At 38.7% G+C, this 25,674-nt stretch overlaps 2 protein-coding genes across 3 annotated transcripts in view; one reads left to right on the forward strand and one right to left on the reverse strand.

The window, feature by feature from the left end:
* Window positions 1-9,319, forward strand: part of NID2 (nidogen 2) — a 58,768-nt gene extending 49,449 nt beyond the window's left edge. For both annotated transcript variants that reach the window (XM_045567116.1, XM_045567126.1), the window contains exons 14-21: window positions 605-826; window positions 1,434-1,603; window positions 4,297-4,426; window positions 4,931-5,102; window positions 5,918-6,075; window positions 7,346-7,469; window positions 8,321-8,433; window positions 8,638-9,319. In XM_045567116.1, coding sequence (XP_045423072.1) covers window positions 605-826; window positions 1,434-1,603; window positions 4,297-4,426; window positions 4,931-5,102; window positions 5,918-6,075; window positions 7,346-7,469; window positions 8,321-8,433; window positions 8,638-8,648 — 1,100 coding nt within the window. In that variant the 3' untranslated portion in view covers window positions 8,649-9,319. The remainder of the gene's footprint in view (window positions 1-604; window positions 827-1,433; window positions 1,604-4,296; window positions 4,427-4,930; window positions 5,103-5,917; window positions 6,076-7,345; window positions 7,470-8,320; window positions 8,434-8,637) is intronic.
* Window positions 9,320-9,413: 94 nt separating this feature from the next.
* On the reverse strand, window positions 9,414-24,657 carry RTRAF (RNA transcription, translation and transport factor). Its single transcript, XM_045567139.1, has 8 exons — window positions 24,406-24,657; window positions 22,655-22,779; window positions 20,475-20,574; window positions 15,563-15,649; window positions 14,098-14,186; window positions 11,956-12,024; window positions 9,863-9,911; window positions 9,414-9,739 (listed from the first exon to the last, which is right to left on the reverse strand). The coding sequence occupies exons 1-8, from the start codon at window positions 24,464-24,466 to the stop codon at window positions 9,585-9,587; spliced, it is 735 nt and encodes a 244-aa protein (XP_045423095.1). The 5' UTR covers window positions 24,467-24,657; the 3' UTR covers window positions 9,414-9,584.
* Between the last annotated feature and the right edge of the window lie 1,017 nt (window positions 24,658-25,674).

A 25,674-nucleotide genomic window follows, 5' to 3' on the forward strand; every position in this document is an offset into this window, starting at 1 on the left:
GGTGGCTTAAAGGACTTCTAGGAACTGGACTAAGAGTCAGTTTTGTTTGCCACTACTTCTGCCGTGCTCCACACACCTACTCCACTCAGTTTCACTTTTACTCGATACGGGTTTCCAGTGGATGGCTACTGAGGGTCACGCGGCACAGCCAGGGCTTCAGGAACATGTTCTAACACGCACACTGGCCAGTCTCAAGATTGCCCTCTCAGCAGCAGGTCCTGGAGCCTGAAGCAAGTGGGAAAGAATAAAAACTGGCTTTAATCATCACCCAGGCCACTGAGTCCCCAAGGAGTATCTGCACAAGTGCTGGGTCAGCAGAGGCATCCTGGGCGCGGGCAAGAAGCCTGCACCACTCATCTCACCTCTTTCCTGATGTGCTGGACCTCAAGGACAGACCCTCCGGCCCAGGGAGACAGGAGCATCAAGATGATCTCTTCTTCTGATTCCCACAGAGAACATCTTAGGGACACATTTGCTTTCCAAGTCCAATGTCCAGGATTTGGCTGAGACCTCGTTACGGGGGGCCAGGCATGGGGATCTCTAGTACATGCTGCATTCTGTCCCTGGCTCGCAATCAAAGGCTTTTTACTCCCTGTCTGCTCAGAGCCCACCCAGAGGCCCCGCACTGTCTGTGAGCGCTGGAGGGAAAATCTGCTGGAGCACTACGGTGGCTCACCCCGGGACGACCAGTATGTGCCCCAGTGCGATGACCTGGGCCACTTCACCCCCCTGCAGTGCCATGGGAAGAGCGACTTCTGCTGGTGTGTGGACAGAGACGGCAGAGAGGTGCAGGGCACGCGCTCCCAGCCAGGCACCACCCCTGCGTGTAAGTGCTGGGGACAGCCCTCCCTCACCTCGGTGGCATCTGAGGTCTTTCTGTAGGGATGCTGCCAGCTGTGGGTGAAGGTGGGGACGTGAGGGGTCACCAGGTCGTCACTGCATGCTGTGTTAATTTACAATCTGGTCCTCCACCTAGGATCCAATTTGGATTTGGTGTTTGGTTTTTGTCATTAGCAGCTTCTGTAATTAGAACATCTGGAACTCAGCTCAACAAGCAATTATTGTCCCCTCCCAGCCCAGGGTGAAAGGCGACATGTGCCACCCTCGGGCCCCAGAGAGAAGCTGACACAATACTGGTTCTGTGTTTCCCCTTAAAAAAACAACAAAAAAACCCTGTTCTGCTTTGTTCTGGAGGAAGAATTTTGTTGTCTTCCTCCCTAGTAATTGGAAGTAATTTACATAATTGATCCTTGGAAAAAAACTAGAAATTAAAATTTCTTGTGAAGAACATCTGGAGCACATCTGTCTAGGGTGAAGACCTTTTTATGTTTTTGGAGGCTCTGGTTTGTGGGAAAGTAACTTTTTCTTCCCCTCTCCCCACCCGCCCTTGTTTCCTCTCCTCTCCCTCTGCATCCGCCCGTCCTCCCCGCCAGGTATACCCACGGTGGCTCCGCCCACGGTCCGGCCCACGCCCCGGCCTGACGTGACGCCTCCGGCCATGGGCACCTTCCTGCTGTATGCTCAGGGCCAGCAGATCGGCCACTTGCCCCTCAATGGCACCAGGCTTCAGAAAGACGCAGCCAAGACCCTGCTGTCGCTGCATGTAAAGTGGATTTCTCCGGGGGGCGGGGGGCTGCGCGCGGGGGCGGGGCTGTGTGCGCACAGCGGAGCCGGCGGAGCCCTGTCGCCGGCGCAGGACTGCGGTGCGCGGACGTCCTGCAGGGTCTCTGGGCTGCAGTCCATCTTCACAGGCCTGATGCCAGCGCCACAGAACTGGGCTCTGTGTTGCTGGGAGACGTGTCTGACTAACCGGGGCTGCTGCACGGGGTTTCAGATCTATGGCAGGGGAATTTCAGAGTTGACAGGATGTGGAAGCTGTGTGGTGATCCAAGGGAAAATTGACAGGATTTTACCCCAAGTCCCCAGGGTTCTCTCCATGTCACAGACATCGCCACAGAGATCCTGGAAATAAAACGACAGGAGGACTAGCTACAAGGTGTGCTTCCTGTGATCAGCTGAGATTTTTTTTTTTTTTTTGAGACAGAGTCTCGCTTTGTCGCCCAGGCTAGAGTGAGTGCCATGGCGTCAGCCTAGCTCACAGCAACCTCAAACTCCTGGGCTTAAGCGATCCTACTGCCTCAGCCTCCCGAGTAGCTGGGACTACAGGCATGATTGCCCGGCTAATTTTTTCTATATAGATTTTTAGCTGTCCCGATCATTTCTTTCTATTTTTGGTAGAGACAGGGGTCTCACTCTTGCTCAGGCTGGTCTCGAACTCCTGACCTCAAGCGATCCACCCGCCTCGGCCTCCCAGAGTGCTAGGATTACAGGCGTTGAGCCACCGCACCCGGCCACAGCTGATAATTTCCAAGGGGAAATCAGTTAATGTCACCTCACTGTTTGGGCCCCCTCCCCTCCTATTTTGGTTCTGTCACTTTGACCCGCCCCTTTCCTAACTTCTCTGACTCCCGTGTAGATGAGTATCTGGGGAGCACGTGATGCTGCAGAGGAGAGGATGGAGCTTTCCTGAGCCGGCAACCCGGCAGCCTCCCGATTGCCAAGGCACCCCATTTGGGAGAGAGGGATTTCTTCTCTAAAATGGGGAAAAGTGAAGGGGGCTCCCTAGAAAGGCATTGACACTTACGATGGAAAAATCATCTGATTCCATTTTAAACTTCACATGCCAGGCACTTGCTCACCCATGAGAAAGTAAAGCGTTCATGTTTGCATTTACTTCTCTTAATGAACTAACTCCTTATTTGGGTCCAAAACAGCTCAGAAGCAACCAGTGTTTAGAAAGAGATGGTTTTTTTTTTCCCTTTCTTTTTAAGATTCAAGTTTGGTTTTTTCTCACTGGTAAAATCTAGCATGTTGTTTTGTAAAAGTTTCTTTGGAAGTGGTAGAAACTAAGAAGTTGCTGTCACCAACTATCTTTTATTCTAGCCAAGTCAGGTGGCATGACTGCACTTCTGAACATGGCTCTGGTACAGGCAGGGTGGTGAAAGTAGTGGGAGTGAGATGTAAGAGAAATGGGACATGGGTTATAAGCATATTGTAAGCAAATCTCCTTGAACTGCAACTTTTTGTCCAAGAAACTTGGAAGTCTCTACATGGGTTTATGAACCCCATGGTTCTCTGGGTTGACGGGAGCTCACATGAATATGTGTACTGTTGCCTGGGGCAAATGACTTGTTAATTTTCAAGTAAAAGTGTAGTTGACCTTAGGTCCCCCCCACCCCCCCCAATGAACTGGTTGCTTTTCCACAGGAGCCAAATCCTGTTTGATGCAGTCTCTTGTGCCGATTGCTCTCACAGAGGCCTAAGGCAAGCCAAGCCCCAAGAGGCTTTGTTAGGCAAGGCAGAACTGGTGTGACCTCAGGGATAGCCAGATGGTCCCTAGATGTTGGCTCTGCACATCTGGGCTTCTCAGAGCAGGAGTCGGGATTAGAAACTGAATGAAGCAAGTACTGTATGGAGTTGAGGAAAGGAATATCACAGGCTTGGAACTTTTAAAAAAAGACTTTGCCATTTATTTAGCTATAAAGGATGGAGGCAGACTTCCCCAGCCAGAGGTTGGATGACCACCGTACCCCAGTTCCTTAACCCATCAAATTATAGGCTTTCTTTTTATACAGAGTACAACTGAACACTTGCATCCCAAGAGTCAGGGACAGAAGTTAAGGGTGATTGCAGCTCAGGTAGAGGAAAGATCTCATCATATTAACAAAGGAGGAGAGAGTAGATTTTGTGGACATGTGTTGTCAAATTTTAGAAAGGCTCTTTGAAAAAGGGCTGGCATTTGAAAGGATTCAGTTTTTGCCCAGTAAAATACTAAAGACTTATTTTGCTGAGATCATGCCCTCTAATGACTGAAGGGGCTGATTTTTTTTTTTCCATTAAATCACTTTGTTGTTACTGTCAACTGTAACAGCACTTATTGAGGGGCTTACTGTATGCTAATTACAGATTGGGACATTTTACAAGCATTTATGGTATTAATTTTTATAGCAACTATAGGAAGTAGGTACTGCTATTAGCCTTGGTTTGCAAATGAGGAGACCAAGGCAGAGAGAGGTTAAGTAACCAAAGTTACACAGCTATTAAGTGGGTGAGCATGGGTTTGACCCCAGGGAGTGGGCCTCCAAAGCCCACATGTCCAGCTGCTCCTCTCTGCTGCTTGCAAGACCACTGTGCAGGGTTGCTCACTACAGTCGTAGATGAGTGAGGCAGCTGAGTGTGAACTCAGGAAATTTAAAGAGTCCTAATTCTTCCAATTCTATGATTTGGTGCACAAAGGGCTCCATAGTTGTTGGAATCGATTACGACTGCCGGGAGAGGATGGTGTACTGGACAGATGTTGCCGGGCGGACAATCAGCCGTGCCAGTCTGGAACTGGGAGCAGAGCCTGAGACGATTGTTAATTCAGGTCAGTAGCTTCACTCAGCAGAATCTTTGCATTTCATTTGATTCTACTAAGTCACTTGCCTATTTCATGCTGAAGTCTCCCCTCCATCTTCCTCCACAGGGAAGGTTAAGTTCTGGGCAAGTCACTTTATTGAGCTGTACAAGGCTAGCTCCTCTGTAAACAAACACTTTCACATATAAGGAATGAAAAGGTGATTCTTACGTGAGCCCTTTTCAAAAGAAAGACTCACGGTAAGAATTTGGGGTGTGGTGATGGTTTATTCTGCCTGGCCCCAGCACTGTGGATGCCTGGTGCCATCAGCCTGGTAGGTCTGTTGGTCCAAGAGAAGCTAGACGTGGTAGAAAAAGTAACAACAGGGCCTGTTCCTCTATTAACCTGGTTCTTGGGACTTAAGAAAAAAGAATGCCCAACAGTCTTTAAGCTGTTCAAACAGCAATCTCTCTGCTACACGTTCATCCCTCATGCCCTGCAAATGCTCCAGTCCTGCCTTTGCTTTATTTCCAGGTCTGATAAGCCCCGAAGGACTTGCCATCGACCACTTCCGCAGAACGATGTACTGGACAGACAGTGGCCTGGATAAGATAGAGAGGGCTCGGCTGGATGGCTCTGAGCGCAATGTCCTCTTCCACACGGATCTGGTGAATCCCCGCGCCATTGCTGTGGATCCAATCCGAGGGTCAGTTGGGCTTCCCTAATTCCCCTCTGTTACCTGTACATCCTGATTTAAACCCTTGGATTTTAAATACCGTGTGGAGAAGGTCAGAACAAGACAGTAAAACCTCAGATGCATTAAGTTAACAAAGATTTATTGAGGATCTACTAGGGGTCAGGCACTGTTCTAGCCAAAGATGAGGTCTGTTCTTTCAGGCAGCTTATATTCTATTAGGAGGTAATAAGAGTGAACAAATAAGAAAAATATGAGACTATAATGTGATGTGTAGTGAACTGAGTGTTGTGAGAGATTGGGGGCTACTCTAGATCAAATGATCAGGCAAGGAGATGACACTTCAACTGGAAGTGAAGTGGGTCTCCTTCCGCAACACATTTAGAAGCCACAGTAGGGTTTACCTCCCTTAGATGGTGACAGTAACCAAAGCTCACACACTGGGCATTTTATTTCTCTGGCTTCATTTTTATTGTAGCAAAAGTCAAGATAAAAACTTTCCCTGTCTGTGACAAGTGCTAAGGTCACCAACTGGTCAATAGGACTTGGTCGATATTTCAGTACTTGATAGAACCAGGGAGCATTTTTATACCTTGAGAAACTCTTGCCACATTTAAATGGATCTTCTACCAAATGAAATTCTGGAGAAGCCCTTCAAATCAGTGAAGAAAGTGTTCAGCTTTAATTTTCAGCAAAGTGTCTTCTGACTATGAAATACTTAGTGCAAAGCCTCAAAGGTAGTTGTGAACATTGAAGTGTACACACTGGGGAAGGTGGGTCTTTCTCTGCATGGCTATTCTTTCACAATGTTGATTTTTAATTTACAGCAACTTGTACTGGACAGACTGGAATAGAGAGGCTCCTAAAATTGAAACATCTTCTTTAGATGGAGAAAACAGAAGAATTCTGATCAATAAAGACATTGGATTACCCAATGGTTTAACCTTTGACCCCTTCTCCAAGCTGCTCTGCTGGGCGGATGCAGGTAATACTACTGATGGAATGCAAACAGATGAGCCTTCCTCACAGAGAGTGTGAGCACTGCACTAGATTTTACTATAAAACCAAATCCTGTAATTTAGATCCTTGTGGGTTAAATAAATTTTTAACAGTATAGCACATAATCTCCTTTGGTCTGTAAACTTTTAAAGAGTATTTTAAAATGGTCCTTATAATCTTTCGCAGGGAGAAAGGGATCTGAATCAGGCAGTTAAGTTTGTACTGCTTGCCTGACCTCAACGTGAACGCTCTGCATACTTTTTAAGAGTTAAAAAGAAATATTAGCCACTGTTGAATTGACAAACTTAGATACATGAATGGAAGTTATTTTTTTTGGTCAGTATAATTTATCTATAAACATCTATTACTCTAACAGTATGTTATTATTGCCAAGGACATTCTTTGAAAAGTGATGTAGCAGGGTGGCTTCCTTTAGTAATAAATCTGGGTTGCTAATACCCAGGTTTATCTATTTCTGTTGTGTGCTTTTCATTATTAGCATAATTGAAAAGATGCTGTGTGTTTTTTATATTAAATATGAAAAAGACTGTTCTTGAAGAAATATAATCTAATTAAAGGCACTATAATGCAGATGGATCACGTTTATAACCCATCCAAAACAAATTACATTTTAAAAGAGTATTTGAAATTTAAGCCAGAGCTCCACAAGAAATATGAAACTTGGAAATTCTTGAATTGTTTAGCTATTGCAAAATTTGTAAGACCAACTCCTTTACACTGAAAAATATGAGCCATGTTACCATTTTAGTTGCTTTTCTTCCCTTCCACTGAAAAAATAATATACTCTTTAAAAGTATTTAAGGATTTTTTGTTAAAAGGTTGCCTTGGCTATTATACATTGCTTACAGAGGGCAAGTATTTACTCAGATATTAGGTTTACAATTTATAAGCTAAAGTTTGAAATCATATAAGTTATCTCTCAAGTCCTGCTTTGGAAGAAACTTCCCCAGATTTCAGTAAATGCAATCCTTTCTTCCAAAAAAGGTTTGAAAGTTTGAATCTCTATTAAAAACTGAAATACTATTCAACAAACTGGAGACTAATAATAGAACAGGAAATTTTATAGTTGCTAATTTGTATGATTACAATGGAAGTAAAATATCCTATTTCCTATTAATACCTTTGTTTATTCTGAGGAGGAATTTATCTGCCACTGTCATTTTTGGCAGAGCAGCTTTTCTTTTTTTCTCCATGACGTGAAAGGATCTCATTTTCCCCGTTTAATGTTTTAAAAGGAACCAAAAAACTGGAGTGCACACTACCTGATGGAACTGGACGGCGTGTCATTCAAAATAACCTCAACTACCCCTTCAGCATTGTTAGCTATGCAGATCACTTCTACCACACGGACTGGAGGAGGTGAGACCAACCCACTCTGGACAAGCCTGAGCAGGCAGACTGTTTTGGAGGACATACTACTTGTTTTACCAAAAATTGACACTAGTAATTAAGTCCTCTGCTAAGGCTTTTGTTTCATTATCTCATTAACTGATAACATCCTTCAAGTGTTACTGCTTTTGAAATTGTGCCTTTACTTCACCCAGAAATTTAATGGTATTGCTCACATGTAGCTTAAAAGTGGCAAAGCTATTTGATAATAAGCTATCTAAAAAGGAAGCACATGAATCTAAATCTGTTCTTCAGAGAATAAAAGGCTACCTTTAAGTGGCACCATGAGGTAATATTTTTTTCTTGAGATAGTCTTGCTCCATCGCCCCAGGTAAAGTGCAATGGTGTCATCACAGCTCACAGCAACCTCAAACTCCTAGGCTCAAGTGATCCTCCTGCCTCAGTCTCCCAAGTAGCTGGGAGGTGGTATGTGCCACCTAAATTGATTTTTTAAAAAGACGTGGACATAATATCTACGAAGGAAAACTGAAAGATACTATTTAGACTAGTTCTCAAATGAGGAACTGGGGAACATAAAAAGTACATGTATAAGCCCTCTACCCCATCCCCTATAATTCTGATTTAATTGGTCTGGCACAAGGCCCAAGAAACAGTATTTTAATAGATTCTCATGTGCAGCTAGCATTGAGAACAACTGATTTTAGACCAGCAGTTCTCAAACTTCAGTGTGGCAGCAGCATCACCCCTGAGCAGAGACGGCTGGCAGAGATTTCTCTCTATTGAAACTGACTCTGTATCTAACGTTGTATCTTTTTTACCTAGTGATTGATTCTCCATGAATTCATTCTTTCTGTTACCAGGGATGGTGTTATATCAGTAAATAAAGACAGTGGTCAGTTTACTGACGAGTATCTCCCAGAGCAGCGATCTCATCTCTACGGGATAACTGCAGTCTACCCCTATTGCCCCACAGGTAAATGGATGTGCTTCATGATGCTCCTCTGGATTAGCAGGGAGATTACATATATATAATTTGATTACCCTTGGCCCAGCTTACCCCTGCTGCCACTACTGAGAGCTCATATCTACCTAGCTTAACCACACACAAAATGAAAGACACTTGCTGTTGCAACTTAGTTATAAAATACTCACCTTCCCCGCTATTCTATCCTCACAGGAAGAAAGTAAACAGGACAATGTAAAGGTGGACTTGGTGTTTACAGTCAGAACCTGGACCCTAAAGAACATGTACTGCAAACAAAGGTGAAGAAAGTGGAAAAGGAATTGGCCACGAGAAGTTCCTGGACATACAAGATGAACATTTTTAGTGCAAAAACACTAAGTATATTTTGTGAAAAGTTTATACCTCAATCTTTACTACTGTATCTTTAAAAACAAAGGTTGTTATTGCAAGTTTTAAAGTAATAGAATTTTAACTGTTGCTTATTAAAGCAACTTTTTGTAAACATTTATCATATTTAAAAGGTCAAATTCAACTAAGAACCAGTTAGAGTTTAAGACTCTAAATCTGATTTTTGCTATGGATTTTTTCTGGCCAGGAAATTAAAATGTGATGAGTATAAAAATATACAATCCTAAGGATCATAAACCTTGACATAGAGAAGGCAATGCAGAACTGATGGGAAAGACCAAGTGTTTATGGTTTCCCAACAAAAGGTCTAACATTATTTTTTTACCTCTGCATCAGTGCATTTCTATTTATATCAAAAGGTGCTAGAATGATTCAATCTATATTTTCTGATCCTTGTAAGTGCCTCTATAGAATAGAAGTACCCACAGAAAATACATTAATAAAGACATTTTCTACATTATTCCAATAAAATTAAGTTTTCCTATGACTTAAGGATCTATATTGTCTCTATGACCAAGTTGGCACATTACCTCAACCACAAGAGAAAGAAGCAGATTAATTATACATAATAAAAAGAAAAATTCCACTTTCCTAAACTTTATTAAGGAAAAAAGTGGTGGTAAATCTCTAGAACATTCTCAATTTCCTGGGATTCCTCCCTTGAAAATGTGACATTTGATTTCCAAACACATGCCGGAAGTGTACATGGTTCCCAACTGTACTAAGTAGATGAGAAGCTGAAATCTCAGTGTTCATCTTCCAACTTTCCCCAGTCTGTGGTCTGTCTTTGGATCAGCAATAATTGCCTGAACAGCTACTATGGCTTCATTAATTTTTGTCTGTAGCTCTCTGAGCTCTTCTATATGCAGCAATCGTAGAATTTGAGCAGCTTCATTAAGAACTGCATCTATTTTATAAAAGAACACTATATCAATATATAATTTTTGCATTTATAAGACCATTTACTCATTTTCCCCCCAAGTATTCACCAAGTCTCTAAAAACAGTTTAATCAGAGCAAAATCACTTACCTCCTGTGTCAAAACCAAGAATGTGTTTGTCTAAAGCAACAGGCAAGCCCTTTAGTAAAAAAAGACAAAACGAGACTATATTAATTAACAATCTTTTCTCATCTAAAACGATGAAAAACAGCTAGCTATTCTGTTATTTTTAACTCTTTCAGCTACAGTGGCAAGGGGCCTAAGAATTTTCTGTTTAAATTTATCTTGGGACAAGCAAGTTCTTCCATATAACAACCAATTAGGAAGTAAGGGCCTTTAAATGTACCAGGAAGCTCTATAGCCCATCCAATCCTTTAGACCAGGCACATAAAATAATACATCTGTATTGCAGCAGGGCTTTGTCACTACTGCTATGGAGAGTTCCATTTTAACTATGGTAAGCAGTGTACCGGGAAAAATAGGACTACTTTACTTTCCTCAAGTTTCTTTCTGAGCACATTAATTTCTTTACAAACTGTACATTTTTCTCAGCATGATGTTTATCAGATTGTATAATTTAACTTTCGATAGTTCATTTGGAAATTACTTTGAAAAACTAAACCATTTAACCAGTCAGCACCTACAGACATATCAAAGATGGTGACTTTTATGATACCAAATAAGAATGACAGGCAATCTGGACTTTCACTGATTATACTGTACAAAATCATTACCAATAAAAAAAATACTACTTATACTTTCAAACATATAAGCTGTCACTACGCAAATGCTTTAGTCACTGCTCAATACTTGCCTAATCTATTAATGAAAACCTACCTAGGCTCTGTCTGTTTTAAAATAGCTAATAAGTTATATGTATGAAAGTACAGTAAGCAAAATTAAAGAATAGAAATGTATTGAGTGGCTTTATATGACGGTCTGGTACCAGCAGCTCCATTTTTCCCTGTCTGCCAAAAGACCACCAAGGAATAGCTATCCCTGAAAATTACCACATGCCTCAAATACTAGTTATGAATGGTTATAAATAAGTACACTAAATTATTATAGGGTAGTATCTTTTGAGATGGCACTGAAAATAAAACTGAATGTTAATTTGCAAACCAGAGCAAAGAGATTTGGCTATGCCCTTATTTGCCTGCCTTTTAAACCAAAGACAGAGTTTTGCTGAATGAATGAATGATTTTATTATGCCAGAACAATTTACTGTCTGTTCTATAGTGTGGGTGAAATAAGCTGATCTTTAATTTCCAGTGGCCTGATTCATATATAATGAATAAGCTAATAAGAACCTTTAGAAGAAAAAGTGTCTTTCAGAGACATTGCCCTGGAACTAGTAACCTTTTAACACTGCTGGGCCTGCGTAAAGCGGTCAAAGGACAAAAGACATTGCGAGATGGAAGTGGGGACCAAAGTCCAGAATGATGGTTGTGCTAGAGACACTCTCAAATACTCTAGCTACAGCTAGTCCTGAGGACATTCTCTGCACTGTCTCAGTCAATGAAACTTTAGGGATATTTGGATTTCTGATATAATAAAAAATATCTCTGAAGTATTATCTTTAAGGGGAAGGTAGTTATGGTATATAGCTTTCTCAGCCTACAAAGCAGGACTGAAAGACGGTACTGGTTGTCACCTGTACCGTGAACCTTACAATCCAATAGAGCCCTCTACCCCCTCACCTGGGCAAACCAAAAAGCATACAGACTGCCACACATGAAACCTTATCCCCCATCCTCCACACGAATACAGGCTCTTAAATCAGACTGCCTGAGCTCTACCACTGACCAACTAGGTGACCTTAACCAAGTAACTTTCTCAAATTACTTTCCTGTTTTATGCCAGGAAATTAGATGTGCTATTGGTAGCCTTTCTGAGGTATGACATGCAATAAACATGAAGTTCATTTTTCAATGAAAAACGACGCCCCCACTGTGGCAGGCACACAGTAAACACTCTCTGATATTAGTTATCAGCCCCGCAAGTGACTGAATACATTCAATTTGCTTAAGAACCAAATTCATTTGCACTGAAGTAAGCTATCCTTCTCTAGGTTGTTCTAATGTAGAACGAATACCTTAAACAGATACATGCAAAGTTTAAACTAGTGACAATACCAGAAGAAATTTTCATTAGTAACTAATTTAGAATTTATAAAAACATACCTCTTTTGTTTGATTTGCTTTAGCAACTGCATCCTGTGTCAGGCGCTCCTGAACCAAAATGCGAATTGCCTAAAAAACCCCAAAACATTGTTTTTACTAATTATAGGCTGTTTAACTGCATCCTTTCTTCTCTGAGCCTAGAGAATTAGGATGCACAGTCTGATGAGGTTACAATTACCTAGTTGAATTAATAAATTAAAAATTTAAAAAACCAAGCTGTTGTAATGAAATTTTTCACTCTTTTAATTTTTAATAACATGGAATGATGCAATTAAAAACATTTTTTGAATAGGTAATACATGTCCCTGGTTAAAAAAAAATTTTTTTTAAATATAGAAGGATACATATAGTTAAAAGCAGGTCTCATTCCTACCGGAGCCTAGCTATCCCTCCAGAAGACAATCATTGTTACCAGATTTTTATGTATCCTTACAAAAACTCCATTAAATTACAAGTATGTTTATGCATGAATACACCATCATATACATTGCTTATACCTTGCTATTTTCACTTCACTACAGTAAAATGTTTTCAGACCTTTCAAAGGATACATTGTCGGTGTTTTTTTTATAAACCACCAAGGCATTTCATTATAGCAGGCACAAATGCATGCATGTACACACACTTAAAAAACAAGATTCTTAAAATGGAATTTTAGAGGGATGACAATTACAACTCAAAAATAAGTGAAAACTTGAAAAACTATTTTTAATAAAAACCAAATGGTATATTTGAAAAAGATTAATTAAAACAATATTTAACAGTGAATGCAAATGTATTAAACAGTCTGGTTGCCAAACAGTTAATATATTCATTCTTGTATTTGGCAAACCTTAGATGTTTGCCATATTGTCATGTATTATTTGAATGCCTCTTAAAACAACTGAAAGGGGTTGCCTAATATGCAGCTTGGACTAGAATTTTATAGAGCTTTTTGTTGTAGCTGATTTATACTTCCTCCCATTGGGTTTTCAAAGTCTAACAAAAGCACACCAAATATGCTATGCATTGTCTATGTCTCTTCTCACTTAGTTCATGATTAAAGCTGACCTGATCATTGTAGAACTGTTCCAAGGCAATTTACATAATTGGGTAAAGAACAAGCCTTTGCAACAGCTAAATTTCACTGAAAACAACTTTTTGTCTTTTGGCATCCAATCTGGGTTGAGAAAATCCAAGTTAAGATTCAGATTCAGTATAGAAAATTGTAATAATTTAAGAATAGGACAGTCTTTCTCTTGTTAAAACTGACATTAAATATATATAATTCTGAAAAGTAGGGTAAATTATGGTTTAATCTCTTCTGGGTAGAGTGAAATTATTCAATTTATCACAAAGTAGGTTAAAGTAATATACATGCACAAGGTCTGACTGAAAGCTCTTTAATCCCTCGTAAAACCAGTAACAATCTCTAAAGTAATTTCCTAATTATCTTAAGTACCACTCCCCTAATCTACCCCACTGTACTTTCACAATTACTAAGAATAAATCTTCTGAAGTACATGTTTTCAAAAACAAGAGAACTCTTTCAGATTACTGGGATCCCTGAAGTGGAGGTATGAATTGAGTGTCCTTATCTAGGATGGAGGATTCAGAAGACATAAACATTCATTTTTCAAAGAGATTTTGGGGGTATGTATTTTTGACCAAATTCACTGCTACTAAATTTGGCATTTTCCACTATCTTAATGAATACCGGTGATGCATCCTTAAAAGGACAAATTAAACAGAAGTAATGTGAAAAAAAGAATGGACCACAGGGTCAGAGTGCTTAAAATCCCAGCTCTATCACTTTCTGTCATCTTGGACATTATTTATCTATCCCCTTTAAGTCTCCATTACTTCATATACGTATAATTTTTTTTAAAAAGGACATTAGCATCTACCTCTAGGACTGTTGGGAGAACTGAATGAGATCATCTTTGCAAAGGATTTAGCACAGTGCCAGGCACACAATAAACACTCCCTGATATTAGTTATTACTAGACAATCCAATACAGATAAAATAATGAAATCTGCTTTATGTCCCACATTCCTCTACTGTATTTTAATCAATAAATTTAAATATCAATAGTTAATATTTTGAAAATGAAGATTTCTCTACATGCAGTTTCTATCAAGAATCAAGAACATGCAGCTGACCTTAAGCATTACCAGGTAATCATCATGACGTTGAATCTGAAGGAGGTTAGCCAAAGCCATCACACCAGCCTTAAAATCAGGATTATTTACTATAAAAGATTAAAAATGAACAAAAAAAACCCTTTATAGCTCTGCAAACATATAATCAGACATATTTGTCAACATATAAACTTACAAAAAACATTTTAAATATTCTAGTAATAACGAATCTAATTTTTAAAACTGCTGCTGAAGAGAAAAAACATAAAGCAGTGTAGAGTATCAACAATTAGGTAAATTGATGAGATAAATGGTTTTCTCGTTACTATCCAGAGGGTTCCAGACTCACGATGGGTAGACTTAGGATTTCTCAATTTTACAATGGGTACCATAATATCAAATGCATTTCTCACTTAAGATATTTTTGACTACAGATGTTTCTCGATTTACAAACAAGTGGAGGAACAAGTTCCTCCTATCTGTATTTCATTGACCAAACTGAAAAATCCATTAAATGACTAATTTAACTCACATTAGGCTTGTCCTGTAAATTTTTCTGCAAGGCCCATTTATGTAGCAGTTTTAATCAACATTTCTTCCCAAGGCTGTTAGTTTTAATTCATAGATCCCTTCAACGGGCAGTTTGCCAAAACCTTTTCTCTAAGCAGCAGCTCTGGAGTGTCCAAGAAGCTCTTTCATTCAAAAGGATAACTCCCAAATTATAGGTCATAATGAATCAGCCAGTGAAAGAATATTTAACATACCATAATCTAGGTAATTAGAATCTTCATACTTTTAAAAGGGGAAAGAATTACTAAAAGACACCTGGGACTTAAAATAATGAAAAATGTTACCACTTGTCTTATAGTGTCATTGGATTTAAAAAAATTTACACATCCAGGAGGGCAAACAATGACCTCTGTGGTTAAATAGAAATCAAAACCACAAATTACTAGGAACAAATCAAAGAACAGCATTTTAACATTCAGATATTGATATGCAAGGGGAGGAAGTACATTAACTGACAATAAAAAACAGAATAAAATAGCAACATAAATGCTGTCTGCATGGAGCCTTCTTAATTTACTAAAACCAAGTAAACTTGGACTTCATTCTAAGATGTAAAAAACATTTAAGGATCAGGCGTGGTAGCTCATGCCTGTAATCCTAGCACTCTTGGAGGTGGATCACTTGAGTTCAGGAGTTGGAGACCAGCCTGAGCAAGAGCAAGATCCTGTCTCTACTAAAAATAGAAAAAATTAGCTGGGTGTGGTAGTGCTCGCCTGTAGTCCCAGCTACTTGGGAGGCTGAGGCAGCAGGATCGCTTGAGCCCAGGAGTTTGAGGTAGTTGTGCACTAGGCTAATGCCATGGCCCTCTAGCCCAGCCAACAGAGCAAGACTGTCTCAAAAAATAAAAATAAAATAAAAATGAACAGCATTTAGGAAACCAAAACTGTTGATCAATTTTATGCATTTATATACTCACCATCCAAATTGATCAATGGCTCTGCATTTTTAGTTGCACTGTCAGCATGTTTTGCGTTATCGGGTACTGAGTCCTTGTATTTTTCAGCTATAAAAATAGGCAAAAACACAATCTGTAGAACTGCAACTTGAGGTAAAATAAACACTGCTAATTTACTGAATTTAAATGAGCCAAACTTATTACAGGTTGAGTATCCCTTCTCAGAAATTCCTGGAACCAGAAATGTTTCGGATTTTGGAATATTTGGATATACAGAATGAGATATCTTGGGAATAGGATACAAGTCTACACACAAAATTCATTTATGTTTCATATATACCTTATACACATAGTCTGAAGATAATTTTACATAATATTCTTAATAATTTTGTGCATGAAGCAAAGTCTGTGTTACGTAGGTATATACGTTTTCCACTTGTGTTTTCATGTTGGCTTTCAAAAAGTTTCCAATTTTGAAGCATTTTGGATTTTTGTATTAGGGATGCTCCATCTGTATAAGCAGAAAACAACTCATCCAATCGAAATTAACCTTTGCTATAGGAAATCTAACAAAACAGTGTGATTGAATCTTTTTGATTAAGCTAAAATTACTGAAATACTTGACACAAATATCTTTTTATTAATATTTCTAAGGGAAATCATTTCAAACATCTAAATTTTAGGAGGGAAAAAGTCTGCTTTTAGAGCTTCCTCTAAAACTTGGCAAAGAAGAATAGGAGCAGGGTAAGTATAGGTTACATAAGATTAAATACAAACTCAATAAAAAATAAGTTTATCCCCAATCTTCTTTTGAATGTTGTATACAGAATCCAAAAACCCTGCTTTCCAAAAAAAAAAAAAAAAAAAAGCAACACTTCAAATATACCACCATCATATACAAACCTAAAACTTATCTGATGGAAACGTGAAATTCAGAATTCCAAAGGTAGATTTTATTACTTTCATTGGAAAAATAATAATACTTAAAAAGAATTCATGAGCAAAAGCTCTTAATGATATAATAATTCACTAAACTTAATGCCCCAAATGGCACCTTAGGCTACAATGTTTACATGATTTGCTAATGAAACAAGAGGGGAAAATAAAAGCCTTAAAATTTCAGTCAGACAGGAGTTAGCCTGAAGAGGCTTCCATTGGCCAAATCTGGAGGAGTATAAACATCAAAATATGTGATGATAAAAAGTTCTGATCTACTGAATAAAATAATCCATATATCCACACGGATTTAGACAAACACACAAATACACTGGAGAGATGGGAAAGCTCCTCCTTACAGTAGAAAGCCAACAAATAAATGTAGAAGGAATAACTGAATTAGAAAAACACCTCTTGGCAATCATCAACATAATAACTGATCCAAGCAAGAATCACCAAATGAAAATTTGAGGAGCAAAAAAGCATACTGACAGGGTCTTAAAGTACCTTCCGGCAAGGTATTACAAAGGGGAAAATAGTAACTTTACAGTGGAGAAACCTTAATGAAGTGATCCAAGCTAACATGACTAGTTATGGGACATATCACTATCACATATCTCTTGATATTATGCACTTAAAAGAACACATCACTTCTGTGTTATTCCTAACAGAAGTATAAATCCTGAACCTGAATCTAATCATGAGGTACCACCACACAAACCCAAACTGAGGGACACTCTACAAAATAAATGTCAGTTCCATCAAGCACAAATAAAGACAACAAGTGTTCCAGATTAAAGGAGACTAAAGAGATATAACAACTAAATGCAATGCATAATCCAGGTCTGCTTTGGGGTATTTTTTTGGGAGGGGGGTCAGTTGGTGAAATGTGAACAACAGCTAAAGATAACAGTATTTTATCCTAGTTAACTTTCTGATTTTGGCGATTGTACTGGGGTTATATAAGACAGTCATTTTTAGGACATGCACATTGACGTATTTAATGGTAAAAGGGAATCACCTACAACTTACTATCAAATGTAAGGAGGAAAAAATTTTTTTTCAGGAAAAAAAATGGGGTGTGTGTCTGTATAGAGAGAGGGATAAAGCAAATGAAGTAAAATGTTAAACTTGCAGAACCTGGGTATATGAAAATTCTTTGTACTATTTGTGCAATTTTTCTACAAATCTGAAATATCAAAAAAGTAAATGAAAACAATTTAAGTCTGATTTTAATCACCTTAATCGACAAGCTAGCAAAAGGCTTTAAAAATGGTAAAGCAGAAATAATAGAAATTCACAGTGGTTTCAGCAAATTTCAAATAAGTAACTAAAAAGTCAAGAAGGCAATATATTAATGTAAAACCACAAAAGAACATCAGCACCTCCTACTGATAAAAAACAGTATTATTTTAATCAATTTTCAAAAGTCTGTTCTTGAAATCTAAATTTTAATAAACAAAACTTGTTTTGTAGTTTAGACTTTTAATACACTCTTGATACCATTTACTTTTCAATTATATATTGATTTCATTTTCATATATAAGTTTTTTATTAATCCATTAAACCACACTATTACTGAGAAATAGATGTACTTATAATCAACTGTAGAGATACACGATCATATGGCACCTACCACTGAAGGTTGAAGGATTATAAAAATAGAACAAATGGAATAAATAAAAGTAAAATGGAAATAAATTGAGATGGGACAAAGAATTTATTTGGGAATAGCTGAAAAACACTTTTGATAAACTGGAGAATGCTTTATTACAAATTAGCTCACCTATAGTTCCTACCAACCTGAGGAGGATAAATAAAAAGACCTTGTTAAAAGTCCTCAAAATCAATTAATACTACATCAAGGCCACAAGCCTTATGATTTCAACATTTCCTAAAGGAAGAAAAGCACAAGTATTTTTTTTGGAAACTAATATTGAAAGTAAAGAAAAAGTCTCAAATTAGAGTTTTCCTTAAGATTTTTGCCATAAGGCTTCTGAAATTTAAGTCTGAGGCACTAGCAAAAACTGACATTCCAAATCAGTACATGTAAACATTCATATATACTGCATTCATTAAACAACTACTAAAGCTATTATGAGCAAGAAACTATGTCAGGTACTGTGGCAGACAGAATAATGACTCCCCCCAAAGATATCCATGTCCCAATTCCTGGAACCTGTGTATATGTTACCTCACATGGCAAAAAGGACTTGCAGATATGATCAAATTAAAGACCTTGAGATGGGGAGATTATCCTGGATTATCCAGGTGGGCCCAGTGTAATTGCAATGTTCTTGTAAGAGGGAGGCAGGAGGGTCAAAGAGAAAAAGACGACAATGGAAGCAGAGTCAGAGAGATTGAAAAATGCTATGCTGCTAGATTTGAATATGGAGGAAGGGGCCAGAGTCAAGGAATGTAGGCAACCTTTAGAAGGTGTAAAAGGCAAAGAAACAGATTTCCCCTAGAGTCTCCAAAAAGGACCAGTCCTGCTGACACCTTGACTTTAGCACAGTGAGACTGATGTTGGATTTCTGATTCCAAAATAAGACAATAAATTATGTCTTAAATCACTGAGTTTGTGGTAATTTGTTACAGCAGTGAGAGAAAACTAATAGAGGTACCATGCAGGAAACGAAGCTGAGTATCAGCTTACAATTTACTGGGGCAAATAAGGCATAGAAGCAAAACATAAAGTGGCAAATGACTTAAAAAGCATAAAGTTAAAAGCTATGAAAGTTCAGAGGGAAATATTACTGCTACTAAGATAGCATTTGAGCTGGATCTTAAAAAGATGGGTAGGATTTCAATGTGTAGAGATAGACTGAAATGGCATTATTTGTCAAGGGAAAAGTGAACAAAGAAATTCAGGGTAGTAAAAAAAGATATAAACAGGAATCAGTGTTATTCTAGTTTGGCTGGGATGTCAAATACATAAATACTAGTTGGAACCAGTCACCGAAGGCCTTAAAGACCTGGCTAAGGAGCTGAAATTCCTTTTGCAGACAAAGGGAAATAATGTTTCTCAATATGGAACTGGAGCTGTTCTTTAAAAACCAGAAGCAGCACTCCAAAACAGATTTATACTTCAGAAAGTTAGCTTGGTGGGCCATGCAGTTAAGAATAGAAGGTGACACTAATGGGTGACTAGTTTGGAAGATATAACAATATTCTTGGCAGAAAACGCCAAGAGCCTGAATTAGGGTGATGGCAGTGGTAATGAAGAAGAAAAGATACAACAGACACGGAAAAAGATCAATGGGAGCAGGACAGGAAGGAAAAGGAGAAGCCAAAGATATCAAAAGGCTTCAAAAGCAAATGATTAGAAGGACTGGAACTGACAGTACCATAAAAGACAAAAACATAAAACAGAGAGTATGGAGTTAAGATAAGAGGATCAGATGTTGGCAGGCCTTTCAAAATAAAATGGGGGAAACATGAGGGGAAACATGAGTTTAATGGAAATTTTTTTTTACTATAGGTACTAATATTCAGAAGCTTCTAATGACAGAAGTATCTGTGATAAGACATCAAACAGAAGTAACACATTTTGGCCTATGGTGTATTAATGTATGTCGGCATTAGACATTTTTCAGTCTCTTATGAAATTACCTGCTGCAACAACACCCCAAAATCCCATCAATTCTCGAACACTAACAAGAATTTAACTTGAAAGGCTAAGGTGCATACTATGAAAGATGGCAAATTTACCAAAGTAATGTTACTTTGTGAGAAGACAGTCAATTAGCCTTCTCCAGACGACACCATTTCCAAATTCTAAAAGAAAAATGTAAATATCAATGAAAGACAATAGAAAGTACTTCTAACATCTTGTAATAAAAATGAACTAAAGGTAAAACAGTATGAGGCAAAAAACCAAACTGGTAAGTTCCCTACATTTTCATTCTCCCTCTTTCCTATCTTTCTTCTCTCTCTCTCTCTCTCTCTCTCTCTCTCTCTCTCTCTCTTTAAAACACACAATCCCCCCAAAACATACCATTATCTCCATATTCAAGTCTAACAGCTAAACCAAGAAGCCAGTCAATTGCTTCTTGTCGATCTTGAATCTTGAAAGGACAGTTAACATCTCTGAGATACTGTGAGAAAAAAAAATTCAGTTTCATTATTATCCTAAAGTCAAGGAACCAAAAGAATGGTACAGTTGAAAGAGACCTTAGTTTGGATCTCTAAGAATTTCTTATAACATTTATATTACTACACTTTTGATGTGATTATATAACCCAAAGAAAGGAAACATTTAAGCGTACCATCTTAAGAAAAAAATGAATTATTTCCATCATGCTTTTTTGAAATTTGAACTGATCTAGAACAACTTCCTCACTTTATGGATGAGAAAACTGAGCTCTACAGATCCTGATACTTGCCAATCATTGCACAACTTAGATCTGGGACTTCAATCTAAACTTTCTGATTCCATGTCTCAATACACATAGAACAATTAAATAAAAAGGACAATTTAAAAAAGGAGTAAGTACAAATAAGTTAATTATTATCTAAACTTTAATTTTCATATTATGGAAATGCCACTGAATAGAGTAAGCCATGTTACACAGAAGAAGGGTGTAACTGAGTATTTTAAGTAAACATCAGAAGCTATATATCCCAATGAATGTCCTTCAAATAAGCCTCTTCAGACCTTAAAATCTAATTCCGGCACAATGTTACTAGTCAAAACTTCTACAACTCCCTTTTGGAAATCCTTTCAGGGATAATTAATGAATCAGTAACTTTTAGCCATAATTTATTTTCTAATCAAAAATTAATCCCCTCATTCACAAGATTTGGCTATGATTCAAAAAGAAAATCTACTTCAAACTATAAAAAATTTGTCAATACTAAGGATATTTAAAAGATGTAACTCATGATCTAAAAGTAATTCCAAAAGAGAATTTCCAAATATGCTTTAAGCAATGACATAACCATTCCAAAGAAACCAACTTGAAGGATAATATCTGTTTGGGTAAGTTCTGATACATTTATGTTTAAGTTATCCTACTTACCTCAGAGAATTTTTCTACATTTTTCAAATACCATTCTACACGCAGAACTTTGTATTATTTTGTACATATGAATGAGCCATAAGATGTAATATAAACAAATATAAAATCCTAACAATATATTTCAAAGTCTTAAGAAGCCCACTGAAAACTTCAAAAATACTTTAAGAGCAAAGGAAAATAATCCAGTAGTAGTAGAGGCGGTGGCAATAATAAGTATACAGCAGTTGCAATGAGCCAAGCCCTTCTGTGAACAGGTATATCACTCATTAACAAAAAATCCACCACTATGTGACAGGTACCATTGTTACTACCATTTATTGATGACAAAATTGAGGCACAGAAAGGTTAATAAACTTGCCCAAAGTCATTGCCCTGGTATATGATTTATACAATCCCTTAATTCATAAAATCACTGATTTTAAGGAGAAAGTTAGGGACCTATCACATTACTTTACCAAATGAAAAATTGAGCCCTTTCCATATTTTTAAAGAAAAGTATCTTACTCAAAGTAATATAGCTGATGAAAATGTTTAATGTAAGTAATGACACTGTAAAATGTGATTTTTACACTAATTTTAAAACAATTTCTTTTTTTCAAAAATGTTACCAAAATCAAACTAAGTCAATGGGAAAATTATTCTAGCCGCAAAAATACGATATACACACAGACCTTTTCAGGACTATTTCTACTATACACAAGGCATATCTGTATATATTAAATATAAGCATAAATACGATATAGTTCTACTTTTCAAGCATGTCAATAATGTCTTTTTTAAATATAGGAGATAGTACTATAAATGTATTATTGCTATATTTTTAGTCTAATATACAAAATCTGATTTTGGCCATTAAATGAAAGTGAAGTATTTACCATTTATGGAATACACACCATTATTTATTTAAGAAACTTCATGATGTTTCTGGAGAAAATTATTTGTATCCTAATATTAAAAGCTTGGTAGGAATAGATAATATAATTTGTTCTAAAATCAAAAGAAACATGGTAAGAAAAAACCTACATCCCTGAAATCCAGCTTTCTTAACACTGATCATTATTATTTATCTTAAAAGAACAAAGTATCTATAAGCTCATCTTCATAAAAATTCTTAGAAAAGCTCTCTGTATTTTTATTTTACTTCCTAATTTATTACCTTTTCAAAGAACTTGGGCCAGTCACTGCTGTGGATGTTTCTTAAATTACCTCTATCTTCAATCTTGTAGTGTCTGATTTTCTGGTCTTCTAGCCAAACAATAAAGTTTCTAAATTCTGTTTCATCTGCAACAAAAAATATTATATAAATAACTAGAAGCATTAGATAAAATACTTCTTTCTCCACAGATAAATGGGTCCTGTGGAATTTTTTTAACCTCTGAATACTAAATTAAGTGAGCTGACAGAAGTAGGAGTTGAAAGTACAGACTCCGGAGCCACAGATTAACAATGATCTGTTCAAATCCTGGTCTGAATTCAAATTCTGGGTCCAGACACCTAGTGGTTGTGTGAACTTGGGCTAATCACCTGTATTTGGTGTACCTCGGATTCTTCAGCTACAAAATGAAGGTAATAATAATTTACTTCATAGAGTTGTTATGAAGATTACATTAAATAAATGTGGATAAAAACAGTGCCTGGCACAAGGTTTTGCCATTTAAGTGTTACTAATATTCCAGTTCCTTTGGGAGCAGAAGGGAGAGACTTAAATTTATGACAAATAATAAAGTAAAATAAATAATTAATAAACAAAGTATAAGAAATTAAATGATAAAATTCAGAAAAATACTATGATTACTATTATCACGTAATGTTATCTGCATATTAAGTACATACATTTTTTATTTAATCCTGCCCACACTCTTTTGAGGTAGGTAATAGTCCCATTTTACAGATGAGAAAATTGAGGCTCAAAGATTCAAATCCAGATCTAGACTCTATCGCCACTAATCCTTTCTTGTTAAAGAAGAAAAACAACATTCTGTAATTTGATATGCTTCTACAGGAGATCAATGAAACACTGCTACCCTGGTTTAGAAATTACTTCCAATTTCTGAGTCAAATTCAAGCTTCTATTATGAGGTCTTGAGAATTATACAATGGTCTGAGTATCACAACTTGTACTCGGTCGCTCTCAAACTTACTAGTCTACAACTGGCCAGGAACTAATAGAAGGAAATGAGTACTGGAAGGTAGCTGAGTTACAGTGAGTAGCACTGTTATTACTTTTTAAAATTTTAATGCTGTAAAATCCCAAATAACTTCGCATTTACAATTCAACCTCCCTGCTCACCTGCTATGAACTTTTTTGCACGACCCACAGAACGTAATTAGCCCGTTACTATACGTGCTTCCCCTTCCACTGCCGGTCCCAGATTTCACTGTGTACTATCTAGATCTCAAACTGCTTCGTGGGTTTTGACTGCCCCTCAACCCACCCCTCAGCTCCTGGCAGGCAGGGAACTAGTCTTCAAGTTACTCAGCACCTTTCTCAGAATCCAGCACCGTGCTGGCCCGTAACAGCAGGTGTTCACGGTATCGTCCAATTACACGGAGCTGAAGGGTCAGTGAGGAAGAGCAAGGTTTTCCCTTTCGTGTGCTGAGGCGGCAGTGCCTGGGTGGCCCGGTGGGGCAGTGGGTGGGAGTGGGGTATGGAGTTAAGCAAGTGCAGAAGGTGGAGATGACGAGGCTGGAGCGGGTGAGGGGGCTCCGAGGCCGGGGGCGCGGCCGGGCTGGGGAGGGGGACTGCAGAGAGCCGAGGTGCGCGGGGGCCCGGAAGCCGGCGGCCCAGAGGCCCCCGGGGCACACAAGGCCGCCGAGGGTCCCGGAGGGGAGACGGGGTGGGAGCGCTAAGGGGGGGACTTCCGCCCGGGTCAGGGACACGCGACCGGGCCGGAGCCGCCGCCTCACCTTTGCAGTTGAAGCCGGCAGGGTTGTGGTAGTCGAGAGCCGTCAGCTTGCGTCGGAACATCGTCCCCGCTTCTCGCTCTGGTCCCCCCGGGCCTCGGCCGGGAGAGGAGAAGCGAGGTGGAGCGGGCGGCGCAGACACCGGCGACGCGGCGAGAGGGCGGGCCGGCGCCGGGCCGCTCCGGAATGACGGCGGCCTTCGCCAATCGTTGCTTAAGAACGGCGGCCCCCGGCAAATACGCGCCAATCGCGGCTCCGGCTGGGAAGGCGGGGCCACGGCGGCACGTCGACGCTCAAATAAACTTTATTGTCAGCTTCCAAGTCGTACAATAGGCAGAAAACAACTAGGAAGCTGGTTTCCTCCCCTGCTTGATACAACGTGCAGAGAATAGTATATAGAGGGTTTTTTTTGCTATTGGCCACATTGCTCGTTGGATTATAGAATTACTGTTTAGTAGTTTGAGTACATTCATTCATTTATTTATTGCTCCTCCTACATAATAGGTGCTCTTCTAACGTTGCTAATACAAAGGCTAAAAAGCAAGGTCCCTGTAGTTAAGATGCTTTCAGACTAGTTGGAAACATAAAACTGCAATACTGTGTGATAGTTCCAGATATCACAAGCCGCTGAGTGAAGTCAGAAACTGGGAGTCCTCCTTTCCTCCTGGCATCCTCAGTCACAGCATCCAGTAGGTCACCAATTCCTGCCATTCTGTTTCTCCTAACTCTCAATTCTCTCACCGCCTCCCTGACCTCGCTGATAACTACTGCAAATCAGGCTCTCATCACTTTTGCTTACTCTAATTATCTAACTAGGGCCAGTCTTGCCTTCTCCAATCCACTCCCCTCATCCACCCCGCACCCTGCAACAAGAGTATTCTCTAAAGCAAAAACCTGTCCATAACTTTTTCTGCTTAATATGTTTCAGTGGTTCTTGGATGCCTCTTAGAAATAGTAAAAACTCTTATTATATTTAACATCCTTCCTGAGCAGTCCCCCTGATTTTCAGAGACAGCAGTGAGCAAGACAGACCAAGCCCCTGCTTTCATGGAGTTTAAAAGGCTAATGAGGGAAATAAACAATTAACAAATAAACAAGTATGAACTATTGTTTGAAGGTGGTGAGGAGTTCACCAGACAGTCAAAAGGGTAACTTATTTTGAGGGAAGTGGATGTACAAAGGCAAAAAATAAGCAACAATAGGCGCCAGAGGGGCTAGAGCTTCTGGGGGCTGGAGGGTGGGAAAGAATGACAGCTGATGAGACCATAGCCA

The sequence above is a fragment of the Lemur catta genome, chromosome 1 (assembly GCF_020740605.2).
Source record: "Lemur catta isolate mLemCat1 chromosome 1, mLemCat1.pri, whole genome shotgun sequence".
Classification (NCBI taxonomy): Eukaryota; Metazoa; Chordata; class Mammalia; order Primates; family Lemuridae; genus Lemur; species Lemur catta.

Bases quoted from the DNA above. Each gene is read 5' to 3' on its own strand.
- RTRAF (XM_045567139.1), bottom strand. From the start codon at position 24,466: ATGTTCCGACGCAAGCTGACGGCTCTCGACTACCACAACCCTGCCGGC. The intron at 14,187-15,562 runs GTGAGTATATAA...AATCTTTTATAG, and splicing joins GCCATTGATCAATTTGGATG to TAAATAATCCTGATTTTAAG. The intron at 12,025-14,097 runs GTCAGCTGCATG...GGGGTTTTTTAG, and splicing joins ATTACCTGGTAATGCTTAAG to GCAATTCGCATTTTGGTTCA.